This window comes from Akebia trifoliata, unplaced genomic scaffold (assembly GCF_017979445.1).
Source record: "Akebia trifoliata isolate Shusen 1 unplaced genomic scaffold, ASM1797944v1 Contig00719, whole genome shotgun sequence".
NCBI classification, from domain to species: Eukaryota; Viridiplantae; Streptophyta; class Magnoliopsida; order Ranunculales; family Lardizabalaceae; genus Akebia; species Akebia trifoliata.
This window is the reverse complement of record NW_028237148.1, coordinates 1-14,288: the sequence shown is the minus strand read 5'-3', so window position 1 is coordinate 14,288 and position 14,288 is coordinate 1. Positions and strand designations below refer to the sequence as shown.

The 14,288-nt window shown below is 32.0% G+C and overlaps 1 protein-coding gene across 2 annotated transcripts; it reads right to left on the bottom strand.

Moving 5' to 3' along the window:
* Nucleotides 1-5,284: 5,284 nt before the first annotated feature.
* LOC147381150 (B3 domain-containing protein REM8-like) lies at nt 5,285-6,979 on the bottom strand. 2 transcript variants are annotated; one of them, XM_086430792.1, is made up of 4 exons: nt 6,834-6,979; nt 6,392-6,728; nt 5,982-6,040; nt 5,285-5,638 (listed from the first exon to the last, which is right to left on the bottom strand). In XM_086430792.1, the coding sequence occupies exons 1-4, from the start codon at nt 6,903-6,905 to the stop codon at nt 5,381-5,383; spliced, it is 726 nt and encodes a 241-aa protein (XP_086286918.1). In that variant the 5' UTR covers nt 6,906-6,979; the 3' UTR covers nt 5,285-5,380. The 2 variants fall into 2 exon arrangements, with proteins under 2 accessions (XP_086286918.1, XP_086286919.1); XM_086430793.1 differs by having other exon boundaries at nt 6,401-6,728.
* Between the last annotated feature and the right edge of the window lie 7,309 nt (nt 6,980-14,288).

Genomic DNA, 14,288 nt, shown 5'->3' with positions numbered 1-14,288 from the left:
AAGAATAAGGAAAAAGAAATTACCTCGAAATTGAACCATCCAGCGTAACTCCGATGACCTAGCCCTAGTTTACTTCTCTACCCCATCCCCTCCCTCTGCCTCTTTTCCTTCTTTCCTTCCTTCCTTTTTCTTCTCTCTACCTTTTCTTTCTTCTCTAGTTTCGTAGAGAAATCACTAAAACTTTTGATATTTTCAATTTCATGCTTTTTTAATTTTGTGATGTGGAAAAACCAAAACATTTTGTATAAATGATATTTTGACCCAGGCACATAAACAGTGAATATGCCATAATTATAAAGTGAAAACCTCTAAAAATGAGTATATGTTTTAAATCCTATTAAATAGTTATGTATATTTCAGATATCTCCTATGTTTCATGATTTAAATGGGTTATATGTTAATCAGGTTGTGCATGAGTCAACATGACACATTAATGACATGATAATTTAATAGGTCAAAACAGACTGATGATCCTAATGTAAATACTATGTTTCGTTTAATAACCAGGAAGGATCAACACAATTATGTCCCAATTAAGAATTGCCACCCCTAGTTACGTGTTGATTTTGACCACATTTTGGTAGGTTTGTTGATTGGGTTGGTTAGTTAACTGGGTCCAACCACTCAAAAAAACAAGGGCTAGAGATTTGATCATGTCCACAAAGAAGGTGTGGGGACCAAATACCATATCCCTTGGATCCTTGAGAGTGGTGATAATGAACATCAGGATCAATCTTCACTTCAATTTAAATCATAGATTGTGAGGTTGTGATTTCACTCTAATGATCAAGCCACTTCGTAATGAGGAGAAAGGCGCCCACATAATCTGAATGGTAAATCAACTAAATCACAATCCTCCACAACCAACACCATGTTTCTTAGCATACACAAAGACAACAAAATAAAGAGATGATCAGCATAAGGCAAATCATTGTGATAAAAATATAAATAAATACCAGAATGGATATATAACCCTTTAGATAAATATTTAAAAAACTTTGTTAGGCTAGTAATGTCTGACATAACCCCCTAATTTATAACGAGATAGGATTTTTGGAATAAGGATAATAAAGGATTTCCAGGTTGAAAAATAAGGAATTCAGTTTCCACGATACATTGAAGACCATGGACTTATCGAATTTGAATGAGTTACAAATAATTTATACCAAAGGTTAAAGAAGGGTATTTAGGTAATCTTAAGTTAGTCTCTAGTACAAAACCCATATCAATGAACATGTCATAAGTCTGAAAACAAAAGGGTATCTCTAAATCACAGTAAAAGAAAAACACTAGCCTCATAGTAAATCACATGAAATGCATCTCATCAATATGAAAGTAAATCTAATGACATGTCTCCACAAATCCCAACCAATAACATTTAGATACATAATTTCCCACTCAAATTAATTAGGATTGACTAATATCTTAAGAACTTTCTATTCACATCCAACGGCTTTGGCTAGGAAGTATGGTTTTAAATCTCGTCCGAGATCGAGACAATTCGTTTGATACGTCTCAATATCATCCATCAATGAGACAGATAAACAAGTCAAACGTATCGGATGGGATTTAAAATCCTGGTTCATTTTTCTCATTGTTGAATGAGACGACTCAAACATATAAGAAAACGCATCCAAGATGACTTGATCTCGTTCATGAACAAGACGAGACATCAAAACGACTTTTAGAACCATGATAGGAACAGAAATAAAATTTATATAGGAAATGCCTATGTATATCTAGTGGCGGAGCCAGGATTTTGCCCATCTGAGAGCAAGAAAGAGTATAAAATATTTGAGGGGACAAATGAGAGTTAAAAAAATTGTAGGGACAATAACAACAGATTTTTTTATCCACTGTTGTTATCTATGCAATAACTCATGAATTCTTAAGACTAGGAAAAGTCTTGTGGAGGTTGTAGAAGCCCATGGGCCTACCTCATCCTTACAAATCTGATTGGATTGCCCTTAGTTTATATATAGCCTAAGGTTATAATACTCAGGCAATGTGGGACTATCGTTTACGCTCCCCCATGTAATTTGTCTCATACATCTTGTGATTTTCTACTCTAATACCATGTAAAACCCCAAGGGCCTAACTCATCCTCACAAAACCAACTTGTAAGGTGAGGATTACCTTAGATTTATATACAGTCCAAGGTCATGATACCTAGGCGACGTGGTACTTTCTTACAAGGGCATGATAATTGCATAAATTGATGATATTTACTCCTAATTTATGATAATTAATTAATATTAATTTGATTAATATGACCTAATTAATTGAATTTTTATTATTGTAGGTGTTGAGGTTCAAAATATAAGAAAAATGTTAAAAATTGATTTTTTTGTGAATAAAATATGTAAGTGGGGAAGTAATTATGAGACAAGTTAAAGGAAGGGATAAAAAGTAAAAATAATTTTTTTTTAAAAAAATTGGAAATATCTAGATATTCTCTTACGTAAAGATAACAAATCATTTCCTATTTCTAGAAATTCTTAAGAAAATCTTATAAAATTTTCTCGTATCTTTCTTATTTCTATTTCTCTATCTTTCCTCCACATGTTAAATTCTCTTTCCTCCTGCATCTCTTAACTTCTATTTTAATTTATTTCTATTATTTTTTCATTTCCTTACCATTATTTATTTCTCTAAATTTTTCATTATTTTCATTTTCTCCAATTTTCATCTCTAATATCTCGTCCTCTTTAATTTATTTATTTTATTTTTTTATTCAATAATTTTGATGGACTCGTCTATAGAAATTGTTGGCTAAAATCCTATCTAGGATTAGTGATGAAATTCAAAAATTGTAATTTTATTTCGATCAATATTGATGGATTAATATGTTTATATTATTTTTGGATTGATTTAATGTATTTAAATTATTTTTTATTAATTCTATATCTATAAATTCTTTTTGAGTTTTTGTATACAATCGTTATATTTAAAGTTTGAAAATTTTTCTTAATTCATTGTAAATAATTGAAAGCGCCCTCGATCCGCAAGTTACGGATTCACTTTTTTAGTATTTAGGAGTCACCACCTAGTTTTACAATTTAGGAATCAAAACATGACTCAAAATCGATAAATAACATTAATCTACGAAAATGAAATTATGGGTCCGGGGATCACGTTACGGGATTGGAAGGTGTTAGGCACCAATCCCACCCAGCAAATGTCGATATCTATTTTTCCCAAAAATTATATTGCTAAAAAAAATAACCTAAACAATAAAATAAATAAATAAATATTTACCTGGGTGATTGTGACGGTCGATTCCCTCAGTACTGGCAAAGTACGTTCCTCGTATGAGTATTCCTGCTTTTATCTCCATCATTGGATCAGCTTTCGATCTTCGAGATGAGATATTCCCCTCTTATATCTGAGTATTTGTCGGATGTTCTAGGTCTTTAGAGGGTTTATAAATGTTTTTTATGGATTTTTGAGTGTTAAATAAGGATTTAGGACTTCAGATTTAGGATTTTGGAAAGGCTAGGAGAATTTTTTGTCTCTCTTTCCTAAGATTTTTCTTGACCTGCGAGATTCGATTGTAGAGGCTCTTATTTATAGAATTTTTTTGAAGTTTTTCAACTTGACTAAGTCTCTTTAAGATAAAGTTAATTAGTGTTTTTATTCTTACGTACAATGAAAGAATATTTTTTAATTTTTTTGGAGAACCCCCCTGATTATATTTTAATTCTTTGGGACCCTAAATGGAGGGGCCTTCTAATAAATATCAGGTGGGCCCCACTTAAATAAGTGGGCCACCACTTAAAATTTGGCCTGTGGGCTTAATTAATTGATTTTATTTATTTAAAATTTTAAATTCAATTTATTAAGGTTTCACTTTACATTCATTAATATTTTAATTATTAATTTCAAAATTTTAAAATTTTAAAGTTGAAAAATTATCGTTTTGCCCTCAAAGAGGGCTTTTTTGTTTTGAAGTCATTTTTCAATATTTTGAGATATTTTAAAATTAGTTTTTCATAAGGAATTCAATGAGAGTATCAGTTTGTGTCATTTATGGGTTTTTGGCATGAAATGGTCGCGGACCCTATGAGGGGTATTTTCATAATTTTGTCAAATTTGGTGAAAATTAGCGAAACAGTTTATATGGTTTTAATTTACTATTTTATGTGTTCGCAAGGATTTTTTAAACATAACGTAGGCTTTAGGGAGGTTTTGATATTAGGGGTATTTTGATAATTTGATCATTTTTAAGTAATTTTTCACGTAAAACTTTTTTTTTGTCTCACAATGATGATTTCTAAGTTTTTGGGTCATATTTTCCTAACGTAATGTGATTTCTAAAGTTTTACTTACTTGAAATACCTTAATCGAATTTCTGAAACATATCTAATAACAAATAAAAAATATTAAAATATTCATCCATCATTGGGAACCGTTACAATCGGATTGACGAGTTGATTAATCAGGCGAGTGCGAAAATGGAGTGTTTACAATGATTGTTATATTGATTGCTTAAAAAATCCTTGTAATATGTGAATGTACAACACGTGACAATCTTATATTTTTCAAAATATTTTAGAAAATAGTTTCAAATTTAATTGTTATATCATCCAGTTAAGGAGAATCTTTATTCGAACTTAATCGGAAAAAAAGATTAAATGAATAAATTGTGATTTTTGAGTGGATCCTCAATGTCTTAATTTTTTTTAATTTTATTTTAAATCATTTAATTTTTACTCCATATAAAGGTGGGAAAATTCATCTTTTTCATAGTTTAAGCCACTTCTTCTTTCACCTCATCTAAGTTTTATTTCAATTTTTATATAATCCCTGTTGATCGACCTCGAACTCTCAAGATTTTATTATTTTGCTACAACCCTACATTTGGGGTATTTTACCTACACTATTTCAATTGTAGTATAATTGTTACCACTGTTAATCCACCCATGGGTATATCCTCAATCATGGATCAAAGAAAATAAGAAAGGAACTCATTCAATTAACTAAGTTGGTAATATACGGTTAATAAAAAAACGTACAAGATGTTACTCGTATCACTTCCAAGGAAAGTGCTCCTATGGAAGCACTTTTCTCTGTATCACTTCCAAAGATTTGCAGTCGGTTGTTTGGTGATATTAAATTAATATCATAAACACAGTCTAGAAGTACTAAAAATCATCAACTAAAAAGAGTTCAACAAACACCAAAATTAACAACTAGAAGCCCTTTTGAATACGAGAAGCTGACAACCTTATCAGCCAGGGGACCCAAATCTTAAGATAGAACAAATTAAAAACCTATAATTCTCTTTAAAAAGGTCCAAATGTTCACAAAATTTAAAACTTTTGTCATTGCTTTCTACATGGCAAAATACATAAGTCTTACACAATAAAAGAAAGTAGTTTCATGTTGTATTTAAGCGGGAGATAGTAACCTCCATTACAGGTTTCAACCCTGCTGATATGAGCTTGAAAGTGCAACTATCTCCCTTTTTTAGGGCATTTGCATCTGAAAAATCACGCCAACCACATCCAATGCAAGCTTGACCAGCACTATTGTCCCTCAAAATCACCTCCCAAGACCGACCTTCATGATCTATAAGGGACATTATGCGTCGTCCTCCTATGAGACCATTGGAACTCGAGAATTTTCTCGGGAAGTACTGTATCCACACAACATTACCATTATATCAAGCAAACACTAATGCCTTCTTGTACTCAATTTAAATTTGTGAAATTATCAAAGCCTACTTTGATAGAGAGATTCTATTACCATACCAACTTGTGCTAACACCACCCCAATTAATATGTAAATCACCTAAGAATTAGAGCACATTTTGGAGTCCCATTAGTAAAAGTTTGTGCGGCAATATAAGCTCTCATTAGCTTAGCACCATTTTTTGTTAACGAATCTCGATTTGATGTTAAACCATGTGTCTAAAATTATATAAATAAAACGCACAAATTAAAACTTCGCCATTCCAACCCACTAGAAATTTAACTCACCATGAAAGCTCTACTGCTGTTACGGATACTTGACGTGAACTGAGGAGTAGCAATTGAACCTACAAAACACATTAATGACATAAATTATCAACAACAACATTCTCATGCATCCAAGGCATAATCTAAACTTCAAAATGACTTTCAACTAGGGCTATAGCTTTCAATGGGCCAAGCTTGGCCCAGCCCATTCTGGAACATTTGGGCTAAGTTTATGGCACAACGAGGCCCAGTCCATTGATAGTCCTAAAGAAAAATCAATTAAAGAAGAGAGTTTCTATTGCCACACCAACTACTACTAAGAGCAGACAAAGATTTGTAATAATTCTTTCTTGTTTGTTATCATATGGATTACGGTGCTATTAGTAAAAGTTAGTCTCTAGCAATAGAATCTCTCTTAAAGAAATACCTACCAAACTTACATCCAAAACTCTTCATAGGTTGCTTCTTGTCTACTAGTTCTTCTTTCTGATCACTCCCTTTGAAATCCAACGGTGGATATACTCTCTCACATGCAGTAGCATCAAACACCATGACATTGAACACCATTCCACCTTCGTAACCAAACACAAGTAAATCCATTTCATGTAGATCATGATCTTTGAAGAAATCATTCCACCCCTCTTCAAATCGAAATTTATTCATCTTCACACGCCATGATTTTCCATTAGTGCTTCTATTACTCTTCAAGATCACTTCTCCATTACACTTCTCTCCATCTAAGTACTTCAGAAATCCCTTGGGGATTGACTGCAATAAAACATTGTTGCGTTTTCTTAGTTGATTTTCAAGCCCAAATGAAAAAAAAAAAAAAAAAAAGTAAAAAATAAATAAACAATGGAGACAGAGACTCACAAGTTGTAAGGTGGAATGAGAAAGTATGGGCTTAAAGAAGTGTCGTTGGATTCTTGTTGATGTCTTCTCCATCCCTTCTTCTTTCTCTCCAGAGGTGAAGAGCTAGCTAGCGCTTCAGATTCATGAAGACTACTTAACATTCTCTCTCTCTCTCTCTCTCATGACAGTGTGACACTGACATCACTGGTTCACGGCCAATGACATTGGGTTTCTTTCTCTTATGAGTTATGAGACATTGATCATAAATTCACGGCCAATGGCATTGGGTTTCTTTCTCTTATGAGTTATGAGACATTGACCATAATAAATTCACGCCAATGCATTGGTTCTCCTTCCGTACGATGGCTTGTAAGATGAGTATGACAAGCCTTACTAAATAAGGATTTCACTCTCTTTGGGCTCACTTCATGATCCGATTCTTCTGGGTTATAGAGGCCAAAATTCTATAGGCGAACAAAATCAAGAGAGAGAGAGAGAGATGGTCAACATGGAAGTAGGTTCTCCCTAGCAGATCTCTTAACAATATTCTCGACGCGTTTGCCATGGATCCATACCTAGATCTCAATCTAGATCGAACTCTAACGGAGTTTTAAATGGCGGATATGTTGGTATCGTTTCAGATTTAGAAAGAGCTTCAATGGAAATCTTAAATTCCAACCATGTAGAGAGAATGGGAGAGAGAGAGAGAGAGAGAGAGAGAGAGAGAGAGAGAGAGAGAGAGAGAGAGAGAGAGGAGAGAAATTAGGTGGGAGAGGGAGTGATTGTTTGCTCACAACGCTGTAAGCAAAATTTGCTCACAAAGCACCACTGGTTTGACATGTGACGCTGATGACGTAATAATAAGAAGGAAATTTCTTTTTACTGCCCACACATCCACTGCGCAGAAATCTTTATTTTTAGATTTCAAATCTTAAAAACTACCGTGGGACTCACATGGATTATGATATTGGCAATCAACACCACAACCTTTTAGATTTCATGAAAACCTTCGTGATAAAAAAATGATGAAAAAAAAAAAAAATGGAACTTGATCAATAGTGTTGAAAATGGACAGCTATCAAATACCCAAATTTAAAATTAAAATAAATTTGAAAAAAAAACTATTTAATTTTTTCTTTTTATAAATTCATAGAATTTCATCCTCTACAACAATTTTATATTGCATCATGTTTTTGAATGCCACAAGATGATCTTATTAGGAAATTTGACTTTTTACCATGGGCAAGAGAGAGAAATTTCTTTCTTATTATTTATGTCATCAATGCCACATGTCACAATGGTGTTGGTCTGTGAGCAAACAATCACTTGGTGGGAGAAGTTGAGGATGATGAGGGGGGGAAAAAAGTAGAAGAATTGTGATAATCTGACCACCCCACGTGGCATATTCAATCGACTCTCTTGATGTGATAAGTTTGGGGATTGTAGACCTGTACACCTCAAGATATAAAATTGCACTTCCCCATAAAATATATATCCTGAGAGAACCGTGAATCCCAACCCATAAAGATCTCTGGCATACTCAATCGACTCTCAGACCTGGACAAGTTCAAGAATCGTAGATCTATATGTCTCAAGATACACTTTTTTATGGGGAAGTGTAATCGTGTATCCCGTGGCGTACAAATCTACAATTCCCGAACTTGTCACGTCATGGAGTCAATTGAGTATGCCACCTAGCACGTCATATTATCACGATTCAAAACATAATGGTTTTTATAATTTCTTCGGATTAAATTAGGATTGATCCAAAACCAACAGGATCTACTATTTTTAATCCGATCTAAAAATCCTAATTTTAGATTCGAACCCAATTTTTTCGAATTGAATTGGACCAGATAGCGGATAAAATTGGATCATTGTTAGTGCTACACTAAGGGTGGCAATGGTTTTGTGATCGTATCGTGTTAAGGTAAGGGTATCATAAAAATTTACCAAACCTGAATCCAACTCATTTAATAATCGTGTCAAAAACTTTAACCCAACCCCAACCCATTTATAAATAAGTATATATGATCTGACTCTTATACAACATATTTATTGGAAAAAATAAGTTATATTTCCCCCCCACCAAAAATAAAAAGGACATGATTGTCACTGGACTCTTTTTTTAGGATATGTACCGATTAGTCCCATAGAAAATCATACACACCATTTAAGTCCCACTAAATAAAATATTCACCTAATAAGAATCTTTTGAAGATTTTTCAAGAAAAATTCTCAAAATACCCTTTTAACAACTTTACAAAGTGGTTTAATCTAAAAATATACCAATCAAATAAAAAACTTAACCCATTTATTTGTTTATTAATATTTTTGTGAAAATAAAATATAAATATATTTTTATTTATTAAAATATTTATAAATTCAATATAATTTTATTTGACTAGTTTAAGTAGACTTGCTAGTTTTTTAAGTTGAATCAGTTTGATGAAAATTGAAGTTGAGTTTTCAAATAATGTTTTAATTATTTATAATTTTTTAATAAATCTAGTATACATAGATCAAACTAGTCATTATCTATGTTAGTTAAAAATCACTAGTTTTAGAAAAAGAATTATCTATGTTAGTTAAAAATCACTAGTTTTAGAAAAAGAAAATAAGAATTTTTTTTTTTTTTTTTTTCATTTAGATCTTCTTTGTTGTTTTCATCTGATATATAAGAGATGACGATAATCAAGGTGCATGTCATTAATTTTAAAATATAGGATTACTTCAAATATTCTTAAATAAGCATGTTTCTTTAAACCTCAAAATTCGTTGAAAGGGTAATTATGGTATTTTCGCTTTAAAAATTCTTTTTAGACTAATATTTGATAAAAATGAGTATTGAAGAGTCTATAATTTTTTTCAAAATGGACTCTTTGGTACATATTTTTGAAAAATAGGTCTTTGGATAATTGTCCCAAAATAAAATACCATTTCTTAAAATAAAGTTGCACAACCATTAATCAATATCTACCAACTATGAGTGTCAATGAGTCGGTTCTAGTTCAATTCCTAACTCGTAAGAAATGTAGAGCCATAACCATTATATTTATTTCAATTCCGATTCTTGTCGGTTCCAATTCGGATTCAAATAGAACTGTCAAAAAATCACATTCTCAAGAATTGAGGAGAAAAAAAGTACTTCAAATTAGTGTAAACCTTTTTTCCTTTGAAATAATTAACATATTATCAACAAAATTATTAACTTAGTTATAATTTGTTATAAAGTAAAGATACAAATTAATGATTTTTTTTCAAAAATAAAAATTTATGTTAGTTAACAGTAATACATTTTTAGAAGAGAACTCACTTTAAGCTTCAATCAATAATTTATATGAAAATTTGAAAAAGTTTATATAACGTACATTTATTTTAAATTAAAAATCTCTTAAATCATCTATAGTATGAAAAGAAATGACAAAATAAATCAGTCTCGGTTACCTACGGGTACCTATTGGATAGAACCTAACGGTTTTGGTTCCTGTCAATTCGGTTCCATTTTAAACCCGACTCTAATCGGTTCCAATAGAAAGGGAATCAAAATCGGGATTTTCGATTATGGCTCCAGTTTGATTTCGATTATATGGGTACCCATTGACACCCCTACTACCAATATAAATTAAGCATCACAAAACATAAACTAAGTTTTATCACAAAAATTAGGTAATTTAAAAAATTATTAAATAATTTTTTATGTATTTAAAATGACACGTTAATGATAGAATAAAACGAGTTAAGTGGATTGATGCCCCTAACCTAGACCCATCCCATTTAATAGTAATTGTATTAGATGGGTTGATACTATTACAACCCCAAACCCAATTAAGCTTGATTTAAATCCCCTAATTTCATGTCATTTTTAAGTCGTGTTCACGTGTCGTGTTAAGATTTACACCCTTACCTTGGATCAAGTCCAAAAGATTTATAATTTTAAAAAAAAAAACAGATTTTACATAAAATTTAGAAAGCCATGGTGTTGGATTGTTAATGTGGTAATTCATTTGAACAAAATGACCCTTAGTAAGAGTTAAAATCTTGGAAAATGCTGAAGTAACATTGAAATTTACATTGTTTCACATATTGCTAATGTGAATGCATATAGAGAACCGTATATGCTTTTCATCAAGATAAGAGTGAGAAGCATCAATGGTTTTGTGGGCACCTCCACATCAAATAATGTGTGAAACGTTGTAATGTTACTCTACCACAACTCTAAAAGTTTTACCAAGTGAAGTGTTTTTTATGCTTAGTTGACTTGTGAGTTTATTTTGTTTACTAGAAGGTGGCAAATGTTAGGGTGTACATTTGGTTTACCCGAATCGAATGGAATCAATTTTTCAGATTCGGTTTGGATTTTGCGAAACCCAAAACCAAATAAAAAATTTGGGGGCTCGGTGGTTTTGACCTGAGTTTTCATTCAAAACCCCAAACCAAAACCGAACTTAACCTGGAAATTTTGCATTTTCTTCCGGTGTTCAATTCCATTAAAATATATTTTAAAAACCTCTATTTTTTTAATTATTATTTAATGTTATTTTCTTCTTGATGAAAATTTATTACCATAAAATTGTTGTTTTGTTGTGGCCAATTGTACAAAATATAAAGCTAGAAACAAACTTTTTTAACTGGTGATTGTTTATTATTATAAAATAATTATTCTATTGCCCATCGTATATATAGAAAGTTTAAAATATAAAGATAGAACATTTTGCTTTTTATTTGGTAACTATTTACTACAATAAAATAATTACTTTGTAATCTATTGTACAATCCTATATATGAAGAAACTTTCTGTTGAAGGATAACTATTCACTACTATAAAATAAATACTTTGTTGCCAATTGTATAACTATAAAGATAGAAGGTGGGGTGAGTGGAAAATATTTCAGATTTATTTTTAAAATTTTTCAGTTTTCTATCAATTTGGGTTCGGTTTTGAGTGTCGAGTTTTCATTCCATCCGGTTTTCAAGGGGTCAAACTGAACTTGAACTGAATTTTTTCGATTTCGATTCGGACCAGGTTGATTCGGGTTCGATCTGTTTTTTCGATCTAGATTTCGGGTAAAATGTACACCCCAATGCAAATGCACATGAATTAGAAGGATTTATTTATTACTTAATATATTAATTAAATGTTTTTTTTTATTTACTATTACATGTAAAAAGGATATTTCAGTAACTTGAAAATTAACTAACTGTGATTTTAGGATCAACAAAGATTGCAATTTTTTTGTTGTTTTACCATAAATGATCATGAATTCTTATAAGTAAATGTAAATATAAAAGTGAGGGTATTTATAACCACTCAAATTTTGGTATCAAACAATTTCTACTCTACTTTCTCTCATTATAATAGTAAAGATTTATAATAATAGTAGTCTAATTAAATGTTAATCATGCGCATATAAAACTGAATGTGTATTTTAACTAAAACTAAAATCTAAATACAAGTCTTTTTTTTCCACTTTCTTTTTAAGGCCAACTAATATTATCTGTTTCTTCTAAATTTCAATTATATTATAAACAAATACTCCAAAATCTAATTTTCTAATGTTTTCTTCTTAAGAGTTTGGTTTCTTGAAGAATCCATTGTTGGTATCAAGGTAAATATCGCGCAACCATCCATGCCTTGAGAATATACACTAGCAAATCATTTTCGAAGGGGGATGGGATAAGAAAATGATTTGCTGTTAGTTAAGAAAAATCAGGGGGGCGTTGGCAAATCATTTTTGGCTCAAATTTTGAGTTTTTGATGCGTCAAGCACTGAAAAATTGTCATTTTCTATGGAACTTCAATTTTTCCTTAATTTTCCGTGCAATCAAACAAACCCCAATTGATTTTGTTAGGTATGTTGATTGGGGTACTCCGGAGGAAGGCAATACAAAAATTATTACTGATGGGTCTGTGGAAATAATAGTCTATCTTGTCACCAAAACATTTATCACCTAAGTAAAACACTACAATTCCCTTACCATATATACAACTTAAAAAGGCTCCAAATTATATATATATATGGGTCCCGTTCGGCACCCTAAGTTTTACCACACACTTTAACAAATGCGTTTTGTCCTACATGGGTTAGAAGTTTCGGAATGGGTTGATTTTTGGTGAGGATGATCTCTATGATGAGGAGATCATCCTCACCAAAAATCAGCTCATTCCAAAACTTCTAACCCCATCAAAAATGATTTACAAAAAATGGACAGTCCACGATTTTTGAACCTATAAACATGGGGCTAAACATTTCGGAATGGGCTGATTTTTGGGGAGGATGATCTTCTAATCATAGAGATCATCCTCACCAAAAATCAGCTCATTCCAATACTTCTAACCCATGTAGGACAAAAAACGTTTGTTAAAGTGTGTGGTAAAACTTAGGGTGCTGAACATTTCCCTATATATATATATGGGAAATGTTCAGCACCCTAAGTTTTACCACACACTTTAACAAACGTTTTTTGTCTTACATGGGTTAAAAGTTTTGGAATGGATTGATTTTTGGTGAGGATGATCTCTATGATTAGAAGATCATCCTCCCCAAAAATCAGCCCATTCCGAAATGTTTAGCTCCATGTTTACAAGTTGAAAAATCGTGGACCGTCCATTTTTTGTAAATCATTTTTGATGGGGTTAGAAGTTTTGGAATGAGCTGATTTTTAGTGAGGATGATCTCCTCATCATAGAGATCATCCTCACCAAAAATCAGCCCATTCCGAAACTTCTAACCCACGTAAGACAAAACGCGTTTGTTAAAGTGTGTGGTAAAACTTAGGGTGCCGAACGGGACCCTATATATATATATATATGGGTCACGTTCCTAAGACTCATATTGAGACTCACATTGCGACACACCGTTTTGTCTTATATGGGCAAAAATGTTTGGAATGAGCTGATTTTTTGTGAGGATGATCTCTGTGATGAGGGGATCATCCTGGCAAAAAATCATCCCATTCCAAAACTTCTAACCCCATCAAAATTGATTTACAAAAATTGGACGGTCTATAATTTTTCAACAAAAATTAGACGGTCTAGAAGTTTTATAATGAGCTGATTTTTCGCAAGGATGATCTCCTCACCATAGAGATCATCCTCACAAAAAATCAGCCCATTCCAAATATTTTTGCCCATATAAGACAAAACGGTGTGTCGCAATGTGAGTCCCAATATGAGTCTTAGGAACGCTGTTCTATATATATATATATATATATATATATATATATATATATAAAGGGTCCCGTTCGGCACCCTAAGTTTTACCACACACTTTAACAAACGCGTTTTGTCCTACATGGGTTAGAAGTTTCGGAATGGACTGATTTTTGGTGAGGATGATCTCTATGGTGAGGAGATCATCCTCACCAAAAATCAGCTCATTCCAAAACTTCTAACCCCATCAAAAATGATTTACAAAAAATGACGGTCCACGATTTTTCAACTTGTAAATATGGGGCTAAACATTTCGGAATGGG

Coding starts and splice junctions, on each gene's coding strand:
- LOC147381150 (XM_086430792.1), bottom strand. CDS start 6,905: ATGGAGAAGACATCAACAAGAATCCAACGACACTTCTTTAAGCCCATA. Junction 6,729..6,833: donor CTCATTCCACCTTACAACTT/GTGAGTCTCTGT, acceptor GTTTTATTGCAG/TCAATCCCCAAGGGATTTCT. Junction 6,041..6,391: donor GAGTTTTGGATGTAAGTTTG/GTAGGTATTTCT, acceptor TGTGTTTTGTAG/GTTCAATTGCTACTCCTCAG.